General features: G+C 35.3%; 1 protein-coding gene and 1 pseudogene across 4 annotated transcripts in view; one reads left to right on the top strand and one right to left on the bottom strand.

Moving 5' to 3' along the window:
* The window catches only part of ATL1 (atlastin GTPase 1), a 101,054-nt gene that overhangs the window by 45,356 nt on the left and 30,322 nt on the right, over positions 1-25,376 (bottom strand). For all 4 annotated transcript variants that reach the window (XM_054529817.2, XM_054529816.2, XM_054529818.2 and 1 more), the window contains 1 exon segment: positions 306-553. In XM_054529817.2, the coding sequence (XP_054385792.1) occupies positions 306-553 (248 nt within the window).
* On the top strand, positions 16,251-16,475 carry LOC112128718 (small nuclear ribonucleoprotein G-like; annotated as a pseudogene).

Below are 25,376 nucleotides of genomic sequence, written 5' to 3'. Positions count from 1 at the left end.
GTGACATTTTAAACACTATAACATTTAAGTTTATAATCAGAATATTCTATGCCTATTTTTAAAAGAATAAAAATATAAGTTATATTCTAAGGGAAATGCAGCAAAGCAGCTTCAGAGAAAATTGGTCTGTGTAGTTTGGTCCCCAAAGCACTGAGGTTGGAATGGTTACACCACAGCATTTCTTTAGCTGGTTCGTATATAGGGTACATAATAATAGAAATGAAAATTTTGAACACCATGAAATAAAAACATGAAGTGACAGAAGCACAGAAGAAAGAAAACTTTTTAAAGTACTTCCTGCATACCTGGTTGTACATGTATCTCAACATGAAGTCCATCAGGAATGATTTTCCTTTTCTAAATGCTCCAGCAACAGATACAGCAACAACCTCCTTGTCTCTGACAGCCTCCGAGAGAAGGATCCGATTTAATGCAGTTTCATCTAACTCAAAGGAATGGTCATCTTTGACAATGAGGACTTGGACTGGTCCTGCCTTTTTCACTGGCTCCTCCTCTTCTGAGCTCCATTCATATGTCTTTTCCGAAAATCCACCTGTTAAACAGAGCAGTGACTGGTTCAGCTAATCATCTCAAAGTGCCAAGAAATGTATATGCACCTCTTAACTCTCAAACATCTGACACAGGAGCATACTGGAATTAGAAATGCTCATTTTATGCTGGGTGCAGTGGCTCATGCCTGTAATCCTAGCACCTTGGGAGGCTGAGGTGGGAGGATCGCTTGAGCCCAGGAGTCAAGAGTACCCTGGGCAACATAGTGAGATCCTGTCTATACAAAAAATTTTAAAATTCGCCAGGTGTGGTAGCATGTGCCTGTGGTCCCAGCTCTCAGGAGGTGGGGGTGGGAGGATCAATTGAGCCCAGGAGGTCAAGGCTACAGTGAGATATGATTGTGCCACTGCACTCCAGCCTGGGCAACAGAGGGAGACCCTGTCTCAAAAAAGAAAAATTAAAAAAGAAAGAAAGAAAAGAAATGTTTGTTTTAATGACATATTTTAATGTCATTCACACTACATTCCAGAAGGACTTACATTTGTTCTTTCTGATCATATGACTGAATCAAAAAAATTTTTCAAGAAAACTCTAAGTCAGTGCAGATGTCTCTGTCTGCTGAGTCAGAAAGAAAATCAAAGCAAAGCACTCTACTTTTGGAGCAGAGGAATAAAATGGTTGTAGTTCACACTTTCTTTATCCCCTAGAAATAGCTTATTTACATAAAGGATCCTTGCAATACTTTTTAAAGCTGAACATATATAGGAAGAAATACATAGAAGGGCTCAGAATCACAGATTCTCAAGCATGCTATTGATATTATTGTAGATGAGGAAATTAAAGCCAAAGATGTGACTGACCTTGCCCAAGAGATGGAAATGGAATTTAGAAGGAAGGAAATGGTAGACTTCCTCATATAGAATTTCTATATCTTTCTCATGTTATTTATTTAATCTTTGTAATGTTCCAGTATGGTATTTATTATTATCTGTATTTTTGACACATGAGAAAATTAAGAATCTAATTAAATTTCCCAAGAGCACAACTATTAGAAAGTGACAGATTACAGGTCCAAGTTCACATGGACAGTAACTGCCAACCTGGGATTAGATTGCAAGAGTCAAGACTTTCATCCCAGATCTTTCTACTACAATAAAAAAAAAATTCTGCCTCTTTGGCAGCAATCAATTAACTTTTGGACAATACATACATAGGCGCGTTTGCTTTGTATCATAAGAACAGAAAGTCTATACATACACCAATTAATTCCTCAGATCAGATACATGACCTAGCCTCAAAGAAACCCTCAATAATTGCTATTGTAGAAACCTTAATCCCCAATGTTAGAGATGAGGCCTTTGGGAGGCCTTAGATTAGGCTTAGATTAAGTCATGAGGGTCTCCCATCATAGAGTTAGTTCCCTTATAAGGCAATTAAGGAACCAGAGCCTCTTTTCTCTGAATTATGAGGCTACATGAAGAAAGCAGTCTATGAACCAGGAGGAAGACACTTACAAAAAAACCCAGTCCTGCAGGCACTCTCATCTCATCCAGCTGCCAGAACTGAGAGAAATAAATGTTTGTTGTTTAAGCCACCCCAGTCTATGATTTTCTGTTACAGCAGCCCAAAGTGACTAAGACAATGATAATAATTTTGAAACAAACTGGACTCTTAAATAATCTTTTATCTAAATTTTTGAAAATATCTTTAGGTAGACATTCTTCATGATGTCTATTTGATAAGAAGTTTTATAACTAGATAAAAGCAAGGCAATCATCTCTTGGCATAATTTTAAATAAGTCTTCAGATCACATTGATATATATATATCACATTGATAACTTTATTGCTGTTCATCTATAAAATAATGCTATTGAAATACTGAAAATATATAATTTTAGTTTTGCATGAGTAGAGATAAACATACACCACTACTTTCTGAACAATTGTACAAAGCATCTAGAGACAACCGACCATTGCCTATAGCCACGAATCAGAGTTGTTCTCTCTGCAAAGTTAAGAAAAGTTGACTTTTTATCTGAAAGATAATAGCTTCTATATTGCCATTTCACAGGTGCCGGAGTCAGAGAGCCTTTGTTTAAACCCCAGCCTTACAATTTACAACATAAAGTTGTGGAAATTATTTAGCTTCCCAATGGCTCACTATGCTCCATTTTAAAAAGATTAATAATGGTACCCATATCAGAAAGCCTTTGTGAAGACTAAACAAAGTAATTTCCATTAAATAAAGATTGAAGAAACTGACAAATAGTACATGCTTAATGAATGGTGACTGTTATTAATACTATTATCTATTCATGTCTGATTACAGTCCTACCTACCACCTAATTTCAGTCTCAGTACAAAGGCCCTTTTTGAGAATAGCAAATACACATTTTATTTGATGACGCTCCTTGCCTATGATTTAATTATGATCTGAGCACACAAATGTGAATCACAGACCCAAGCTAGACATAATATTTTGGATAGAGAAACAGCTTTGGGGCAGAAAACTAGATCATAACTTTCTATAGACTGAAATAACTGTTTGTAACAAACTACACACACGCAAAAGGTACTGGAGAATGCACATGGAAATGGAATTTCTGGGTTGTAAGTTTTTCAAATATTCAACTTTAAAACATGGAGCAAAATTGTCTTTTTCTAAGTGGCTATATAAATGTTTCACTTCCGCCAGCAATTTAACATCCTATTGATCCATATCCTTTCTAACACTTGGTTTTATCTGACTTTGTTTTTGTCAATTGCAGAGGTATAAAATGGTATCTCACTGTGGTCTTGATATACATTTCTCTAATTGCTAATAAGATAAGCATCTCCTTTTATCCGTTTTTCTATTAGGTAGTTTAACTTTTTCTTACTGATTTGTAGTTCTTTATGTATTTTGAATGCTATCCCTTTGTTAGTTACATGCATAGCAAGAGCCTTCTAGTTTCTAAGAGTTTGCCTTTTCATTTTCCTTAAGCTATAATTGATGAAAAGGCATTCTTAATTTTAATGTAATTGATTTTACTAATATTTTCTTTTATGGTTAACATTTTGTATACCATGTTTAAGAAATGACTCCACATACAAGATCTGAAAGATAGTCACATACATTCTATTTTATTTTATTTTATATTTATTTATTTATTTATTTATTTATTTATTTATTTATTTGAGACAGAGTCTCGCTGTGTCGCCCAGGCTGGAGTGCACTGGCGCGATCTCGGCTCACTGCAAGCTCCGCCTCCCGGGTTCACGCCATTCTCTTGCTTCAGCCTCCTGAATAGCTGGGACTACAGGCGCCCGCCAGCACGCATTTTTTTTTTTTTTTTTTTTTTTTTTTTTTGGTATTTTTAGTACAGACAGGGTTTCACCGTGTTAGCCAGGATGGTCTTGATCTCCTGACCTCGTGATCCGCCCGCCTTGGCCTCCCAAAGTGCTGGGATTACAGGCGTGAGCCACCGCGCCCGGCCAATAGTCACATATATTCTTCTAAGTTTGTTTTTTGTTTTTTGAGACAGGGTCTCACTCTGTTACCCAGGCAGAGTGCAGTGGTGTGATCTCAGCTCACTGCAACCTCTGCTTCCTGAGCTCAATCGATCCTCCCACCTCAACCTCCCGAGTAGATGGGACTATAGGCACACACCACCACCAAGTCCCACTAATTTCTGTATTTTTTGTAGAGATGGGGTCTCACCATGTTGCTCAGGCTGGTCTCAAATTCCTGGACTCAAGTGATCCACCTGCCTTGGCCTCCCAAAGTGCTGGCATTACAGGCATGAACCACGGTGCCCAGCCTTTTCTAAGTTTTAAAGTTTGCTTTTGATACTTAAGTTCCTAATCCATCAGAAGTTGTTATTTGTAGGGTGGAAGATAAAAGCCATTTTTTTTTTAATATGAGAAACAAATTTTTTCAGAGCTCTGTCAAAGCCCCTTCTTTCCTCAAGTGGTCTGCCATGAGATCTTTGTCATAAGTAAGAGTTTTACATACACACACACGCACACATACACACACATACACACTGACTCATTTCTGAGCTCTCAATTCTGATCCATTCATCAATTTCTCTCTACACCAGCACCAATATTATTACACTATCCTAATCAAAATAGCTTCATAGAAAGTTATCATATATAGTATGGCAAGCACCTCTTATCCTTCTAATTATTATTGGTCTTGGCTATTTTAACCCTTTCCATATAAATATTAAAATCAATCTGTTAGTTGAACTCTTTACTGAAGTTACATTTATAGATCAGTTTGAAATGAATCAATACCTTCATGCGATTAAGTCTTCCAATACATTAACATGATCTAGCTCTCCATCTATGTTTGGTCTTTAATTCCCTTTGGTAATGTTTTTATAATTTGGGGGAGTAGGAAGAGGTTTATTACATTTAGTCCCAGGTGCACTGTAGTTTTTGTTGCTAACTATGACTGGTTTATTTGTTGTTGTTTTAGTTATACTTTCTAGTTGTTGTTTGGATAAAGAACTACAATTAGCTTTAATGCATTCGTCTCATATTGAAGCATTTACTAAACTTTATTATTTCCTGTAAAATTTATGTAGATACTTTTGGGTTTTTTAAATGTAGAAACAGAAATACAATTTTCAAATAATGACAGTTTCCAACTTTTCAATCTTTATGTCTGTCTTTTCTTTTTCTTAACTTATTAGACATTCAATGCAATGTTGAATAGAAGGGGTGATAACAGGCATAACTTTTGATTTCAGTAGGCATAACTTCCTGATTTTAAAGGGAATGTCTCCAATATTTGCCTATTGGGGTTACTTCTGTTACAGTTTTGTTGGGCTTGGTTTGGTAGATACATTTTATCATATCAGATGAAGGAAATTCTATGTGTAGTTTACTAAGAGTTTCTAAAAATCACAAACAAATAATGGATTTTATCAAATAATCTCTTCTGCATCTATTGAGGTGATCATATAGCTTTTCACGTCCAACATACCAATGTAGCAAATAATATATATTTGCACTTTTTATATAAACCTAATAGTCTCAGGGTATAGTATAATGTTGGATTCAGTTTGCTAAGATTTTGTTTAGGAATTGTGCATATATATTCATAAATGAGTTGCCTATGACTTTCCTTTCCTATTTTGTCCTTGGGTGGTTTTATTATATAAGTTATGCAAGCTTTATAAAATGAATTAGCAGCTGGGCATGGTGGCTCACGCTTGTAATCTCAGCACTTTGGGAGGCCGAGGTGGGCGGATCATTTGAGGTCAAGAGTTTGAGACCAACCTGGCCAAGATGGTGAAACCCCGTCTCTACTAAAAACAAACAAAAACACAAAAATTATCTGGCCATGGTGGTGTGTGCCTGTAGTCCCAACTACTTGGGAGGCTGAGGCAGGAGAATCACTTGAACCCAGGAGGCAGAGGTTGCAGTGAGCCGAGATCACACCACTGCACTCCAGCCTGGGTGACAGAGTGAGACTCCATCTTACGAAAAAAAAAAAAGAGAAAAGTTTGTAATAAAAGATTGGAGTCAACAGTTCTTTGAAATTTTGATAGAACTCACCTGTAAAACTTTGTGAACCTGGTGTTTTCTTTGTGAGATGATTTTTAACTGTCACTTCAATTTCTTTTGTTGAGATGGAGTCTCACTCTGTCACCCAGGCTGGAGTGCAGTGGTGCGATCTCAGCTCACTGCAACCTCCGCCTCCCGGGTTCAAGCAATTCTCCTGCCTCAGCCTCCCAAGTATCTGGAACTACAGGCACATGCCACCACACCCGGCTAATTTTTTGTATTTTTAGTAGAGATGGGGTTTCACCATGTTGGCCAGGCTGGTCTCAAACTCCTGACCTCAAGTGATCTGCCCACCTCGGCCTCCCAAAGTGCTGGGATTACCGTCGTGAGCCACCGCGCCTGGCCATTTCAGTTTCTTTAATAGTTATGATTGCTATTGTGATATTAGTACCAATAAAGCTTGACAGTTCTTGAGATACTTCTAGTTCATTCTCTCTTTCTAGGAATTTTCTTTTCACTGTCTTAAAATTCAGACAAAAATCAGTAAATATGCAGATTTGAACAGCATCATTAGCCAGCCTTACCTATCTGACATCTAGTAATTATAAAACCACACATTCTTTTTAAGTTCATATGGAACATTTACCAAATAGCCTATGTACTGGTTTATAAATCAGATCTCAATAAACTTCAAAGAATTACAATAATAAAGAATATGTTATCTCATCATAAAGGAATTAAACTAGAAATCAGTAACAAGAAGATATTAAGAAAATCTCTAAATGTTTGGAAATTAAGCAATAAATCTAAATAACCTATGGAATAAAGAAGAAAGTATAATGAAAACTAGAAAATACTGTGAACTAAATGATCTGATGAATGGTCTGATCTATTTGTCAATTTGTCTTTGACAGCACCAATACTATACTATATTCATCAAAATAGCTTTATGAAAAGCCGTTATATATCAATAGGACAAGCCCTCTTATCTTCTAACTACTATCAGTCTTGGCTATTTTGACCCTTTTCATATAAATATTGAATCAATATGTTAGGTCGTAGTATCTTATTTATACTGAAATATTTAAAATATGACATATAAAAAACTTGCTTAGAGGAAACTTACACTTTGAAATGCATAAAGTAGTAAAGATGTTTGAAAAAAATCATAAGCTAATATCTATGTCAAGAAACAGTAAAAAGAATATCTAATGAGATTCAAAGACAAGAAAAGATAGGAAATAATGGTCAAAAATAAATGAACTAGAAATCGAGATCAGTGAGATTAACTTAATAATATAAGACTGATCAAAGAAAATAAGAGAAAAAACCCACAAATTACTCATATTAGATATAACAAAAGATACTATAGATCCTACAGATATTTTTAAAATAATATGGGGATATTATGAGTAATTTTATGACAATAAATTTGATAACTGATGAAATGAACAAATTAAAAGTATCACTTATAAAAAAACACATAAGACAAATAACTATGAATACTGTTACACCTAGAAAAAATTAAATTCATAATTTAAAACCTTCATGCAAAGGAAACTCCAGGCTCAGCTTCCCTGGTGAACTCTTCTAAACATTTAGAAAACAACGAACAGCAATCTTACACAAACTTCTAAGAAACAGAAAATAAGAGACCATTCTCAACTTATTTTATAATGTCAGACCAACTCTGATACCAATAACTGACAAGGACATTATAAAAAAGGAAAATCATAAGCCAGTATCTGTCATCAAGATAAACTCAAAAGTTCTAAACAAAATACAGCAAATAAAATCCAGACATAAATTTTTTAAATATCACAAACACATGGTATCTATTATAGGAATTCAAGGTTAATTTAACATTCAGAGACAATTAACATAATTCATCACATTGCATAACAGAGACAGACATATGATTATTTCAGTAGATGCATAAAAGTAGATATGGAAATGTAATAGTCATTCCTGATTAAAGAAAGAAAACAAAACCAAAAAAACCTCACACCAAAGTAGGAATAGAAGAAAAATTCCTTAATCTAATAAATGGTATCTACAAATATAGCTAATGTTACATTTACTGTTAAAATACTGAAAGGTTTCTCCCGAAGTCAGTGAAAACCCATGTTCAGACACAAACCTGCACAAATATGTTTATAGCAGTTTTATTCATATTTGCTAAAAACTGTGAACAACTCAAATTTCCTCTAACTAGGGAATGGATAAATAACCATGATACATTCAACTTTAGAGCTGACTCTAAAGACATACAGAAAATTATCTGGGGTAATGGAACAGTTCTAAATATTGATTGTGGTAGTCATAATGTGACTGTATAAATTTCTCACAAGTCACAGAGCAGTAGATTAAAAAAGTGAATTTTACTGTATGTAGATTATAACTTAATTATTTTTAGTGAGAAAAAATATTTACATAGCATTATAAAACCTGATCATCTAGTAATCAATCTAAGTGATGTGTTGGCAAATGTTTAATAACCAGCTCTTAGCAGTGGGTAGGTGGGGAAAAGTCCTGATTTGTGACATTTGCCAATTTCTGTGATATAAATACTACCACCCCCACTTTAGTCTCACAATGTGATTTACTGAATGTGGAGCCAGGAAGAGATGTGTCCGATCAGCGCTCATGAACTAGTAGGAGCTGGCTCCACCATGCCACTGAAATCTAATGAAAGACATTTAAGACCTCTGCAGAAAAATATAAAACATTACTGAAAGAGGGAGATACATGTTCTCAGATTAGAAAACTCTATATTGTGAATGTGTCGATGCTTCCCATTGATCAATAGATTGATTATAACCCAAATCAAATTCTCAGCAATCTTTCTTGTACAAATTAATAAGCTTATTTCTCTGTTGCATAGATCTTTATTATGCAAATTAATAAGCTTGTATGGAAACGCAAAAAGCCAAGAATAACAAAGACAACCTTGAAGAGGAACAAAATTGGGGGACTTACACTAACAGACACCAATAGATAATTAAAATCTACAGTAATTAAGACAGAGTGATATTATCACAAGTATAAACAAACAGACCGACAGAAAAGACTACAGACCCACACATATACAATCATCTGATTTACAACAAAGGTGCCACTGCAATAAATGAGAAAAGGAGATCTTTTCAATAAATGATGCTAAATCAATTGAATATTCATGTGTGGGGAAAATGAGCCATCACCCTTAGCTCTCACCATACACAAAAACCAGTTCCAAATAAATCACAGACCTACACCTGGTGGAGGAGAAGTGGACAAAAGACACAAATAAGCAACTGACAAAACCCACGATATTAAATAACTCCATACATATAAAAAGATATTCACCATCATGCAAATAAAAATGAAAAAATATATTGATAACTTTTTCACATATTGGATTTACAAAGATCAAAAGTGTAATAATTCTTTTCATTAGTTCAGATGTAAACTTGTACTCACAGATACTACAGGTGGGAATTAAAATGGATACAGCATCTTTGGGCTGCAATTTGGCAAATAACTATGAAAAACACAAATATATGTATTCCTGACCCAGCAATGCTATTTCAAAGAATTCATTTGCAGATATACTCATACATATGCAAAACACCAGAAACAATGTAAATGTCCATCAATGAAGGACTGATTAACAAATTATGGTTCATCCTCTTGTGAAATATAATTGTAAAGAATGAGGAAGTTCATTTGGAACAATTGCCCAATATATATCATAAGAAATAACTCAATATAATACAGTGTGTACAACATGGTATAACTCTGAAAAAAAAGTGTGTGGGAGAGTGTGTTTGGCATGTTTAAGAATAGCAAGTAGTACAATATGCATGGAGCAGGTTGAAAAGGTTATGAGGGGCCAGGTCAGGAAGAGTAAGACAGAGCACAAATATGAAAGGATTTGGAACAGAGTGGATATTATGGGTGAGAGTAATGGAAAACACTTCAGTGGATGTTGGTATCTGATTATCCTTTCCTTCTCTGCCTTTGTATACTAGGTGTGGGTTAGGTAGATAACTCTGAACTTTACATTTATATGTTCAAGGCTCTTGAAGAGTTACTCATGGAATTAATGAAGAGGAGGGAGATTGTCTATTAACCATGACTTATGTAGGCTACAAAATAAAACAAATACCTGAGTTGTGATATTTGTTTATCACTCAGTATCAAATACTGAGATGCTTTATACAAAGAAGTCTCATTCTGTCTATGCAAGCAAAATACCATGTTAAATATTACTTCTTGGTATAGAGACTTTTAAAAATACAGAAATCATTTGTTATTAAATGAGAGAATAAATAATAGAATAGAATGAATTTGTGGAATATTTATAAATATATAGCCATTAGTTTGTATGTCACTTAAAGTTAAGAAAGAAACCTATCATTAACATCAGCCCATACATATAATTATGGTAATCAACATTTACATATAAAAGTGTTTAGAAAAGCTACAATCTAAATGTCTATCAACTAATAAATGGACAGATAAAATGTGGTATATCCATACAACGAAATATTATTCAGCAATAAAAAGAAATGCAGTACCAATACATGCTATAATAGGATGAATCCTGAAAACACTATGTTAAGAAGCCAGTACCAAGGACCACATATTGTATAATTCTGTTTACATAGAAATGTATAGAATTAGGCAAATTTATAGAAACAGAAAGTAGATTAGTGGTTACCCAGAGCTGGGGAGTAGGAAGGGTATGGAGGGTGATGGCTAACAGATATAAGGTTTCTTTTGGGAGCTAATGAAAATGTTCTAAAAGTATAATAATTTCAGAATTATATATACTAAATATACTCTGAATATACTAAAACCAGTGAATTCTACACTTTAAATGGGTGAATTATGTGGAATATAAATTATATTTCAATAAAGCTGTTAAACTATTTAGAAAAACTTCAGTTTCTGTAAAATAAGAAAACTGAAAAACTAGACTAAAAATATTTAGAGAGCAGAGACTGCCTTATTCATCTTTGTATTTCTTAAAAACGTATAGCCCGGGCACAGTGGCTCAGGCCTATAACCCCAGCACTTTGGGAGGCCAAGGCGGGGCAGATCACGAAGTCAGGAGATCGAGATCATCCTGGCTAACACGGTGAAACCCTGTCTCTACTAAAAATACAAAAAATTAGCTGGGCATGGTGGCACACGCTTGTAGTCCCAGCCACTTGGGAGGCTAAGGCAGGAGAATTGCTTGAACCTGGGAGGTGGAGGTTGCAGTGAGCTGAGATTGCACCACTGCATTCCAGCCGGGGCGACAGAGCAAGACTCCGTCTCAAAAACAAAAACAAACAAATAAAAACTTACAACAGAAGTTTACACACAGTAGGTGCTAAATAAATATTTACATAAATTTAATACAAATAACTGAAAAATATTGGACTTCAGGGTATTACTAAGAAGAAATATTATGTACTCGACTCATTATTCATAATGATATATTATCTACACAATAAATATTATCCTTGTTAATCTAAAATAGGCTGGGCATGGTGGCTCATATCTGTAATCCCAGCACTTTGGGAAGGTGAGGCAGGAAGATCGGTTGAGCTCTGGAGTTTGAGACAAGCCTAGGCAACACAGCAAGGTGCCATCTCTACAAAAAAATTAAAATATTAGCCAAGCATGGAGGCACATGCCTGTAGTCCTAGTTACTCAGGAGGCTGAGGCAGAAGGATCACTTGGGTCCAGAAATATCAGATTACAGTGATCTATGATCATGCAACTGTACTTCAACCTGGGCAACAGAATGAGACCCTGTCTCTAAAATTTTTTTTGCATTCAGAAATCCTTTGGAATGCATAACAAGTTTCCTCAGCACCAGATTTCTTTTTTCTTAAATATGTTTTGCTAAATTAAACTCAGTTTCAATTCCCAGAATACTATGCAAATCCTAAAAAGAGAAGGGGCAGGAAACAGGTCAGAAGTAAACCAGATGGAAACTAGCACTTTACTATGAATAATACAAATGTACAGCTCACAAGGAAGGAAAGAACCAACTATACAGATGCTCCTCAACTTACAATAGGGTTACATCCTGATAAACCCATCGTAAGTTGAAAATATATGTTGAAAATGCATTTGATACACCTAACCTCCTGAACATTACAGCTTAATCTACCCTACCTTAAACATCCTCAAAACACTTATGTTAGCCTACAATTGGGTGAGATAACCTAACACAAAGCCTATTTTATAACAAAGTGTTGACTATCTTATGTAATTTATCAAATACTGTATTGAAAGTGAAAAAAGAATGGCTATATGGGTACTTGAAGTATGATTTCTACTAAATAGGTATCGCTTTCAAACCATTGTAAAATTGAAAACCCATAGGTCAAACCATCATAAGTTGAGGATAGTCTGTATATCATTTCACCTTTTTATATACTTGGTCTTATATTCAATCACTATAGGGACTCTGGGGACTTTTTCATTCTATGTGGTGTTCTGAGTTACTGGAAGCTGGCACTCAGCTACTGAATTTAGCCATGTAGAAGGGGAATCTTCAAAAATGTCAAATGTGGAGAATAATCATATTCATATACTAGAAATGCTGTGGAAGTGTATTTCTAATTTTCTTAATTATAAACTTTGTAAAAAAAAAAACCTATCTTTCCAGCATAAACTAAGTAAGATGACAAACTCTGGGTATATTGCAGCCATTATAGAGAAAAAAACATACCACCAAGGAAACTATCTCTTGGCAACTAAAATTAAAAAGAACTGTTACTTTTTCTTAAACTATTTATGTCTCTTCCTAGCAGTAGAACTTAAAGAGAATGACATAAAAAACATTGTGTGAATGAAAAACTGAGAATGACTTCCAAAGTAACAGCAAAAGAGTTTATACAGAGACAAACAGAGATAAGGAAACAAAAACAAAATACTAACTCATAAATGTGAATCTTAAGAATGTTAGAGCAACAGTAGAGATATAGGATTATATGTAATAGATCTCAAAACACTTCCGTACAGACTCTCAGATAGCTCTGCTGTTAATGATAGCCTTGAAGAAGAGGGTTAAAAGGATTAATGCAGATCCTGCAACATGAAGGCGTTGGAAGAAGTTAAGTCAGTCATTTATATAGCAAGTTATTTATTTATATTGGACACAGAAGAATTCCATAAACCATTCAATGGATGTCTCTAGAAGAACAATGACATGATGATGAGGGCAGTGTGCGTGTGTGTGTATGTGTGTGTGTAGAAAAGTAAATCACTAATAAAAATAGAAATATAAATGGCTAATAGACATGGGGGGAAAGCTAAGTCTTTCTAGTAATTAAAGACAAACTAATTAAAATAGATAGCCTTCCTAAATCAAGGACCAGAGAGAGGGGAAAAAAGAGATAGTCTTTTTGGCTATCATAATTAGTAAAAGCTTATATATATATATATATATATATATATATATATATATATATATATACACACACACACACACTCAGTATTGAAAACAATGAAAAACATTTAAAAATACACATACCTTTTAATAAAACAATTCCATGTGTATTTATTTACACAGAGGTTCATGACAACATTATTTACATAGTGACAAATTGGAAACAATCTAAATGTCTAACTGTAGGATACTGTAAATAAATTATTTCACAGCTCTATTATACAAGATATGGAGCCATTCAAAATCATGGTATAGAAAAAAACCTAATCATAAGAAAATATGTTCACATGTTTTAAGAAAAACAGATGGAAGGCACAATTCCCACTAAGAAAAACAAATACATATGCCTTTGTAGTCACTGAAAAAAGTCAGTTTTAGACACAGTTGTTTTCTAAAAAATTACCTGGTCCTTTAATCATCTTTGAGTCAGCTATATTGAAAATGGATGATTACTCTTTGTGCTGAATTTTATCTGTGTCATGCTGAATCATTCTAAGCTGTTCTCTACATTGCAGAGATTGGAAATACATTGCAGAGACTGAAACTACAGCACTACAATTCTTGCAATCCTTTCTTGGGAGAGCTCTTGTTTAGATTTTGCCAGTGAAAAGCATTCATGACTTTTGGAAGACAGGGTGAAGGAAAAGCCATTATTGCCTTCTAACAGAAAGAATAGATATGTGAACTGACAGCAGCCCATGAGACTTGCAGCACATGGCAAAGGCACAGAACTACACCAATTTGTGGACAGTAGCTAACACTTCCACCAGATAATCAGGCACTTGGAAGAAATATGTGATAGAGCTTTGGAACAGGCAGAGTATAAGGATATTCAGTCCCAGGTGAATGTCCTCCAAAGGGCATTCACTGCTGAGGAGCCTCTATATAATTAGGTACACAAGGTGACTCATTTTACAGATATCTGTCAGTCTCCTTCCCCAGCTACCCCAGCTCAGTAGCACCAGAAACTAAACCAGCAAAAGAAACATAAAGCATCTACATTAATATCAGATAAAATAGACTTCAGGGCAAAAAGTATCATGAGAGATAAAGAGGTTTGTGGCATAAAAATAAAAGGTTAAACTCATTAGGAAGATATAACAATTCCACATTTGTGTGCACTTAACATAGCTCAAAGGTCTATGAGCAAAATAACAGAACAGAAGAGGAAATTGACAAATCCACTTCATGTTTTTTTAAAAAACATATCTGAGAACTTTAAAGTATCTAACAGATATCAGTATTTGGTAGATAAAGCAGTACAAAATCAGAGTATAGAAGATATGAACAATACATTTAGTAGGTTTGAACTAATGTACATATATTGCATACCACATCAAAAATCAGAAAACATGAAATGCTTTTCAAATGTACATGAGATATTTCTAAAAATTAAAAATGCATTAGTACATACATCAAATTTCAACCAAGTTCAAAGCGTGGGTGTTCTATGAACATGAACTGCTCAGTATTGTAGCCAGTAGCCATATGTGACTATTTAAATCAATCAAAAATTAAGTATTTGGTCCTCATTCTCACTAGCCACATTTCAAGTGCTCAATAGCCACATATGACTAGTGGCTACCATATTGGACAGTGCAGACACAAAACATTTCCATCACCATAGAAAGTGGTGCTATACAACATATATTCTGACTATAATAAAATTAAGCATGAAATCGATACCAAACATTAATTTAGAAAAATCCATACTTTTTCTACATTCATGGGTAAAAAAAAATATTATGGACACTGATATGGTCTTGCTCTGTGTCCCCACCCAAATGTCATCTTGAATTGTAATCCAAATTGTAATTTCCATATGGTGGGGGAGGGACCTCGTGGGAGGTGATTAGATCATGGGGGTGGTGCCCCCCTGCTGTTCTCATGATAGTGAGTGAGTTCTCATGAGATCTGATGGTTTTGTAAGGGGCTTTTACCCCATTAGCTCTGTGCTTCTCTCTCCTGCAAACATGTGAAGAAGGATGTGTTTGCTTCCCCTTATGCCATGATTGTAAGTTTTCTGAGGCCTCCCCAGCCATGCAGAACTGTGAGTCAATTAAACCTCTTTCCTGTATAAATTACCTAGTCTAGGGTATGTCCTTATAACAGCATGAGAATGGACTAATATGACACATTAAAATACTTAAAACTGAACAATAATAAATCTACTACATATCAACATATATAGGATACAACAAAATTGTTATGTAGAAAAAACTTATAGCCTTAAATGCATAGATCAGAAAAAGAAGAAAAGCTGAAAATGTATGAGCTCAGTATCCAACTTCTTAAATTACAAAGAATAAAATATAGAATAAACCAAAAGAAAGTATAATAATAGAGATACACAGAAATTAAATAAATAGAAAAGAAAAAAGGAGAAATCACATGATAAAAGATATACTAAGGAAGGTACACATAAACAAAATTAAGTAGAGAAAATAAAACAAAACTTAGAACAATCTTATGCCAGCTTGACGAAACGGATAGATTTCAAGAAAAATGTAAATTACTAAAACTGATTCAAGAAAAAATAGAAAACTAATTATTCTATAACCAAAAGAAATTGAATGAACAGTTCAAAATCTTATATGGCAGGTCCAGGAGGTTTAATAGACTAGTTTTCTCAAACTAGATCATCCTAATCTTACATGAATTCTTACAGAGAATTTTTTTAAAAAAGGAAATGTCCCCTACTCGTTTTATAAAATTAGTATAACCTTGATATCCTGATATCAAAGTCAGACAAAGAAAGTGCAAGAAAGGAAATTCAGTGATCTGTGAGCCCACGGAAAAGACACCATGAGCAAAGCTCACCCTCTGGAGTTGAAAAAATTTATGGACAAGAAGTTATAACTGAAATTAAATGGTGACAGACATGTCCAAGGAATATTGTGGGGATTTGATCCCTTTATGAATCTCGTGATAGATAAATGTGTGGAGATGGCAACTAGTGGGCAACAGAACAATATTGGAATGGTGGTAATATGAGGAAATAGTACCATCATGTTAAAAGCCTTGGAATGAGTATAAATAATGATGGTTCAGCAGAAAAATCCATGTCGCCTCTACAAAGGGCCTGTTTTACTATGATGTAAAAATTAGGTCATGTACATTTTCATATTAGACTTTTTGTTAAATAAACTTTTGTAATAGTCAAAAAAAGAAATTTAGTCGTAAACATGCTTGCAAATATTGTAATCTAAAGATTAACAAACCCAGTAATGTATTAAAAAAGGAAATACAGCATGACTAGCCTGGATTTATTCTAGAAATGCAAGATCAGCTTAACATAAAAAATCTATTAATCTAATTAAACATATTAACAAACTAGAAAAGAAAAACCACATAATTATTTGAATGAATGCAGGAAGGGCATTTGTTAAAATTCAATATCCAGTGATGATTTTTAAAAATTAATAATTATGAATAAAGGAGAAATCTGATGAAGTCTTAATCTGATGAAGTGAGACTGGAAAGAGTTCTGAGAAGAACTCTGGAATCCATTAAAGACTTGAAACTTCCAGGGATAAGCTTGGACAGTAAATTGCAGTTAATTTCATTCAATTTTAGCTCTTAGCTTAGCAGGAGCTACAGAGCCCGTATCTCCCAGTCCCATGGCAGGCAGCCATGCATGTGTTCCTGGAGCAGCTTGAATGCAGGTTGTGGGAGCCAAAGTGGGAATAAGAACCCCTGTCCTCAAAATTTGGAGATCTGTATTCTGGTTGACAATTGCTGCTTCTGATCATGGAGGTGCAGATACAGGTGAGCTGTCCTTGTTGCACACCCCACCTCTCATTGTTGGAATCCCCTCCCACTCTAGTTCAAGTGACTTCCAGGGGACTTAAAGGGCAGGTTCCTTTAACTACCCCTTCATTTTTCTTTCCCCCACCTTTTGAAAACCAGACACTAAAGACTAGGACATTCAAAAGCAACTGCATACACAGAGGAAATTAGTTACTGCCCAGGGAAAGGCATAGGCTCAGAAAAGACTGTGAAGATCTTAAGTTTACATCTCAGGCTGATCCTTGACATGGAGACATCCTACAACAATTAAAACAAAAAGAAAAAATAGCAAACCCTGGGAAAGAGAGAAATTCTGACTTCCAGAGTTACCACATTATTAGTTTCAAATGTCCAGTTTTCAACAAATCACAAAGTATACAAAGAAATAAGAAAGCACTGGCCATGTAAGGGAAAAAAATAAAACAGAAACTGTCCTAGAGAAAGACAACATGGCAACCCTACTCAACAATTACTTTAAAACCACTGTCTTATAAATACTCAAAGAACCAGCAGAAGACATGGAAAAAGTCAAGAAAATGACATACAAACAAAATACAAATTTCAGTGAAAAGATAGGAAACCTAAAAATAAACCAAAAAGAAATTCCACACTGAGCAAGGTGGTTCATGCCTGTAACTTAAGCACTTTGGGAAGGTGAAGTGAGAGGATCACTTGTGGCCAGGATTTTGAGGCTGCAGTGAGTTCTGATCATACCACTATACTCGAGCCTGGGCAACAGAGTGAGACCCTATCTTTAAAAGAAGAAAAAAGAAGCTTAAAAATATAATAATTGAAATAAAAAATTCACTAGAGGTAGTCAAAGACAGATTTGAGCAGACAAAAAAAATCAGCAAACTTGAAGATTAGGAAAATAGAAATTATCAAGTCATTGAAGAATAGAAAGAAAAAAGATTGAAGAAAACTGAATAGAGCTTAACAAACCTGTCGGACACCATCAAATGAACTAACATACACATTGTAATAGTTACAGAAGAAGAAAACAAACAGAAAGCGGCAGAGAGATTATTTGTAGAATAATAGCTGAAAACTTTCCAAGTTTGATGAAAGATAAACATCTAAGAAGTTTAACAAATTCCAAGTAGGATGAACTCAAAGAGACCCACATTGAGACACATTATAATCAAACTGTCAAAGGCCAAAGACAAAGAGAAAAATTTGAAAACAACAAGAGAGAAGTGACATATCACATATAAAGGATTATTAACAAGATTGTCAGCAAATTTTGCATCAGAAACTTTGGAAGCAAAAAAGCAGTGGGCAGACATAGTCTAAGCGCTGAAAGAAAAAAACCCTGCCAACTAAAAACCCTATATCCAGCAGCCCTGTCCCTCAAAAATGAGGAAGAAATTAAGACATCCCCAGATAAACAAAAGCTGGAGTTTGTTACCACTAGACCTGCCTTTCAAGAAATGCTAGCAGTAATCAGTCCTGCATGTTGAAATGAAAGGATGCTACACAGTAACTTAAAGCCATATGAAGAAATAAAAATCTCAGTAAAGGTAAATACATGGGCAATTATTAAAGGTAGTATTATTTTAACAACAGTTTGTAGCTTCATCTTTGGTATTCTATATGGTTTAAAAGACTAATGCTTTTAAAAAAATAACTATAAGTCTAAAAGCTAATATAATAATAATTGTAATTTTGGTCTGTAATTCCACATTTTGTTTTCTATATAATTTAAGAAAGTAATGTGTGTTTTTTTTTAAGACAGAGTCTTTCTCTGTTGCCCAAGCTAGAATGCAGTAGCATGATCACAGCTCAATGAGACAGAGTCTTTCTCTGTTGCCCAAGCTAGAATGCAGTGGCATGATCATGGCTCAATGCAGCCTCAACTTCCTGGGCCAAAGTGATTCTCCTACTTCAGCCTCCTGAGCAGCTGGGGCTACAGGCATGCACCACCACACCTGGATAATTTTTGCATTTTTTTTTTGTGGAGAAAGGGTTTTGCCATGTTGACCCGAATTCCTGGTCTTGAACTCCAGGGCTCGAGCAGTCCTCCCACCTCATCCTCCCAAAGTGCTGGGATTATAGCCATGAGCCACCATGCCCAGCTGAGAAACTAGTGCATTTTAAAAAACAGTTACTAGTTTATGTTTTTTGGACACATAATATGTATAATTTTATGATACCAATAACTGAAAGGGGTGAGGACGGACATGTAAAGGAGAAGAATTTTTGTATGTTATTAAAATTAAACTAGTATAAATTCAAATTAGAGTGTTACAACTTTAGAATGTTAAGTGTAATCTCCATGGTAACCACAAAAAAAAGGTAGAAAAATGTACACAAAGGGAAATGATGAGGGAATAAAACATTGCAGTATAAAAATCAACTGAACACAACAGAGAGTAATGCACAGTAATGCAGGAAATGAGAGACAAAAAAGCTGTAAGACACATAGAAAACAAACAGCAAAACAAACAAAAGAAGTCACACCTTATCAGTAATTACTTTAAATGTAAACAGATATAAACCCTCCAATCAAAAGACAGAGATTGGCAGAATGGATTTAAAAACATGATCCAACTATACACTGTCTATAAGAGCTTTTGCTTTAGATCCAAAGACACAAGCAGATTGAAAGTGGTAGGGTGGAAAAAGATATTCCATGTAAATATAAACCAAAAGAGAGTAGAGGTGGCAATACTAATATCAGAAAAGATAGCCTTTAAAAAACCAAAAAAGTTAACAGAAACCAAAGAACTGGGTTTTTTTTAGAGACAATATCTTGTTATGTTGTCCAGGCTGGAGTACAGTGGCTAGTCACAGGCCAAATCATAGCACATTACAGCCTCAAACTCCTGGGCTCAAGCGATCCTCCTGCCTCAGCCTCTGGAATAGCTGGGACTACAGGCGCATACCACCATACCTGGCTAGGACATCATATACTAATAAAAGTTTTAATACAGCATTTGAATATATAACAATGACAAAATCTATGTACCTAGGAACACCGTATCAAAATATATGAAGCAAAAGTTGACAGAATTGAAAGAGAAATAGTTCTATACTAATAGCTGGAGACTTCAATATCCTATTCTCAATAATGGATAAAACAAACAAACAAAAAGGAAATAAAGACGTGCAAAGAAATAGAGAACTTGAACAACACAATGTGGCAACTAGACCTAACAGACAAATACAGACATTCTAGCCAACAACAGTATAATACACATTTTTCTCATGTGTACCTGGAACATTCTCCAGATAGACTACAAGGGAGTCCACATATTAAGTCTCAATACATTTTAAAACGATAGATATAATACTAAATATTTTCTTCAGCCACAATGGGATGAAGTTGGAAATCAGTAACAGAATGAAAACTGGAAAATTCACAAATTCGTGGCAATTAAACAACACACTCTTAAACAACAAAGGATCAAAGAAAAAATCACAAGAGAAATCATAATATTAATTGCAAATCAAAACTACAATGAGATGTCACATCACATCACATCCATTAGAATGACAACTGTTTTTTAAAAAACAGAACATAACAAGTGTTGGCGAAGATATGAAAAAATTTAAACCTGTGTGCACTGTTGATGAGAACATAAAATGGTACAGCCTCTGTGGAAAACAGTATAGCAGTTCCTTAAAACATTAAAAATAGAATTACCATAAGATCCAGCAATTCCACTTCTGGGTACATACCCAAAAGAATTGAAAGCAGGGTCTCAAAGGGATGCTTGTACACCATGTTCATAGAAGCGTTATTCACAATAGCTAAAATGTGAAAGCAACCCAGTGTCTGTCAACAGATGAATGGATAAAAAAATGTGGTGTATACTTACAATGGAATGCTATTCAGCCTTAAAAAAGAAGGAAGTTGTGATATATTCTACAACATGGATGAACCTTGAGGACATTTTGCTATGTGAAATAAGCCAGTCACAAAAAGAAAACTGTATCATTCCACTAACGTGAGGTACACAGAGTAGTCAAAGTCGTATTGAAAGAAAGTAGAATGGTGGCTGCTAGTAGCCGTGAGAAGGAGGGATGAGGAGTTACTGTTTAATGGGCACAGAGTTTCAGTTTTGCAAGATGAAGAGTTCGGGAGATAGACAGTGGTGATAGCTACACAACAATATTTTACTTGTGTACTAGTATCATGGAACTGTACACTTAAAAATGGTTATGATGGTAAAATTTATGTTATATGTATTTTACCACAAATTTTAAAAACTGAAAAAAAATGAAGTGTAAAATTTTTAAACCAGATAATATAGAAGGCGATTTTATAACTTTGAGGTAAGAGAAGATTTTTTTAAAATATAAAAAGTACAAGCCATAAAGAAAAATATTGTTTAAATGGACTACATTTAAATACATAATGTCTATTTATTAAAATACACCATAGAGATCAAAGTCATGCACAAAGTGGTAAAAGAGATCTATAAGACAATCAGCAAAGGACTTATTAAAAAATATGTATAAAACTCCTACAAAGCAAGAAGAAAAAGATAACCTAATTTTAAAATGGGCAAAGGGCAAACAGGCACTGAGGAGGAAATATGAATGGACAATAAATATATGCTCACATCTCACTGGTAATCAGTAAAATGCAGATTGAAACTACAATGAGATACCATTTCAGACCTATCATATTACCAACTATGGGTAAGGATGTGGAGTGAACAAAATATCTTGTGGAAAAATGCACACTCTAGATTCCCTTTATATTAGGCTCTTCAAATGTAAAACTAAATAGTATATTATTTAGGGATATATACATTTATTTATAGCTAAACTGTAAAAATTATCAAGGGAATTAGAAACTTCAAATTAATGAAAGTGTTTACCTTTGGAGAGGGTAAGAACAGGTTGTCCTGGCCGGGTGCGGTGGCTCACGCCTGTAATCCCAGCACTTTGGGGGGCTGAGGTGAGTGGATCACCTGAGGTCAGGAGTTTGAGACCAGCCTGACCAACCTGGGGAAATCCCATCTCTACTTAAAATACAAAAATTAGCTGGGCGTGGTGGTGGGTGCCTGTAATCCCAGCTACTCAGGAGGCTGAGGCAGAATTGCTTGTACCTGGGAGGCGAAGGTTGCAGTGAGCTGAGATTGCACCATTGCACTCCAGCCTGGGTGACAGAGAGAGACTCTGTCTCAAAAACAAAACAAAACAAAACAGGTTGTCCTTAAGGAGAGGCACACAAGGAGTGACAAAATATTGATAATGTTCTATTTCTTTGGCTGGGGGGCACAGGTGCTCATTCCTTTTTTAAAACTGAACAAACGTTTTTATATGTTCTTTTGTATACATATATGTTTCATAAGAAATTTTTATGTAAAAGAGGAAGACTCTCCAAATCTAAAATCGTTTTTTATTACTGGAAGTACCACACAGTGGATTATTTCCCTGGTGATCACAGGTTCTGCCTACAGTGTAGCCACTGATTCTAAAGATAATAAAGTCTGCAGTCTGAAATGGAGCAAAGGTGTAACCCTTGAGTCATCAAGACAAGGTAAGCAGATGTTAAGCATAAAAAAAATATAGGAAAAGTATATTTGAAAAGATGCAGGGAAGGCAACTTAAGTTAAAAAATGTAGGGAAGGAAAATCTACAGTACATGTCTTATATATAGTACATATCATACAGTACATGTATGACCCAGTAGAATTTTTTTTTTTTTTTTTGAGATGAAGTCTCATTCTGTCACCCAGGCTGGAGTACAGTGGTGTGATCTCAGCTCACTGCAACCTCTGCCTCCTGGGTTCAAGTGATCCTCCTGCCTCAGCTTCCCTAGCAGCTGGGATTACAAGCATGCACCACCACGCCCAGCTAATTTGGGGTGGTTTTTTTTTGTTTTTTATTTATTTATTTATTTATTTTGAGATGGAGTCTCACTCTGTGGCCCAGGCTGGAGTGCAGTGGTGTAATCTCGGCTCACTGCAACCTCTTCCTCCCAGGTTCACACCATTCTCCTGCCTTAGCCTCCCGAGTAGCTGGGACTACAGGTGCCCGCCACCACACCCGGCTAATTTTTTTACATTTCCAGCAGAGAGGGGGTTTCATCGTGTTAGCCAGGCTGGTCTCAAACTCCTGACCTCAGGTAATCCACCCACCTCGGCCTCCCAAAGTTCTGGGATTATAGGCATAAGCCACCGTGTCCAGCCAAGACCAAGTAGAAATTTTATATTGTTTTAGGAGAATTAGGTATATAGAAGATGAGGTACGTAAAAAGGGACAAACAGTCTCATTTCAAGAAAAATAGAATATAGCCAACTGGAAAAGAAAGAAGATCATGAGGTAACTATAGTACACTCAAGATTGTTTTAAATCTTTCCTCAAAACCAGAAACCTAAAAATTAATTTTCCACAAATGCCTTTTCAACAAATAGGCATTTCCTACACTTACTGTGAAGCTAAGATAGTTATTTTAAAGGTAGTCAAAGCTAATACTTTAGTGCAAATACTATTGTTCTTTTCTTTTTCTTTTTTTTTTGAGACGGAATCTCGCTGTCACCCAGGCTGGAGTGCAGCGGCACAATCTTGGCTCACTGCAACCTCCGCCTCCCGGGTTCAAGTGATTCTCCTGCCTCAGCCTCCCGAGTAGCTGGGATTACAAGTGCATGCCACCATGCCCGGCTAATTTTCTGTATTTTTAGTAGAGACGGGTTTCACCGTGTCAGCCAGGATGGTCTCCATCTCCTGACCTCGTGATCTGCCCGCCTCAGCTTCCCAAAGTGCTGGGATTACAGGCATGAGCCACCGCGCCCAGCCTAGTGCGAATACTATTTTTCTAAAGCAGTTTTGCACTATCTGTTTCTGTTACATTGTAGAAAACTCAAATTCCCAGGTGGTATCCCAAGTTTTTAAGCAACTTTGACAAAAACAAACAAAGTATGCATTTCTGTTTTGTTTCTGGTAGCACTTAAGCTCTGACCCAGCAGTGCAAGACTGCTTTCTGGGCTACTGTTTCTGATATTTATCTGTCCCCTTTATTTTTCACACTAGCACATTCTTTGCCTACTTCTCTAGTCCAAGTGATCAGGTTTATACAGCATTGATTTCTTATATCAGCTTAATCCTAGATAAGCTTGTTGTGGTACCTTTTGGCATACTATTCCTTGTCCTCATCGCATGGACTGTAGAAGCAAACAACCCTGAATTTGAATACTAGATCTATAACCTAGAAACTATGGTACCTCTGGCTAGTCACTTATGCTCTCTGAATCTCAGATCTCTTATATATTCAAATGGTTAATAATAATAATGCCTATTTTGGAAGAATTGACTTTTATATGCTAAAATTTATTCAAACATCTTAAGGGTAGATTTAGGTACAGATGGTAGGATGCTCAGTTCTACTCAGACTCGCTTCCCAGTTTTATCTCTGGGTATGGTCTTCAAACATCACCCTCAATTCTAGTAGTCAGCAGAGATGCTTTTCTGCTGTGTAGCTTTCATGGTCCCTGTAAGACCTACAGGTCTCTAGCTACTAAGATAAAAATACCTGTTATATGGTCCTTAGGTTCCTTATCTAAATTTTAGCTCTCATGCTGATTTTGCAACTATCTTTCTTGCCCTTTTCTTGGAAATCACTGTATTTTCCCATTCTGGATTGTCTACCTTGATGCCTTTTTCTTTCTAACTTGTCTGAAAAATACTTACTTAGCTAGATAAGGTCAGTTCACTGTCTTCTTTTTTAAGCTCTCATAAGATTTTTCTCATGAGAGACCTCTGTCTACTACGAGGATCTGTTTTCTCTATTATCTTCACACCCCACCTCATTCTCTCCATGAAAACATTCCACAATATCATGTTATAGAAAATAAATTAGGAAAAAAACCCAGGTTCTAATTTCAGTCCTTTTACTTACCAAATACATGACTTTCACCAAATCATTTAACTCACCTCTGAGTTAGTTTTTTTATCTGCAAAATAGTGATATGCCCTAAGACACATAATTACTTAAGAGGTTGAAGATCAAATGCAATAATGCAGATGAATATGCATTGAACCTGTAGTTCTATAATATAATACAGAAGGTATTAACCATTCAACAAAGAGATAGAATAGAAGATAAAGGAATCTGAATTCAAACTGCCAGAGCAGGAATCCTGAGTCAATCATCTACTAGCTTTACCTTTTAATATGTAAAATGAGTAT

The sequence above is a fragment of the Pongo abelii genome, chromosome 15 (genome assembly GCF_028885655.2).
Source record: "Pongo abelii isolate AG06213 chromosome 15, NHGRI_mPonAbe1-v2.0_pri, whole genome shotgun sequence".
Taxonomy (NCBI): Eukaryota; Metazoa; Chordata; class Mammalia; order Primates; family Hominidae; genus Pongo; species Pongo abelii.
This window is presented reverse-complemented; position numbering and strand designations above follow the sequence as displayed.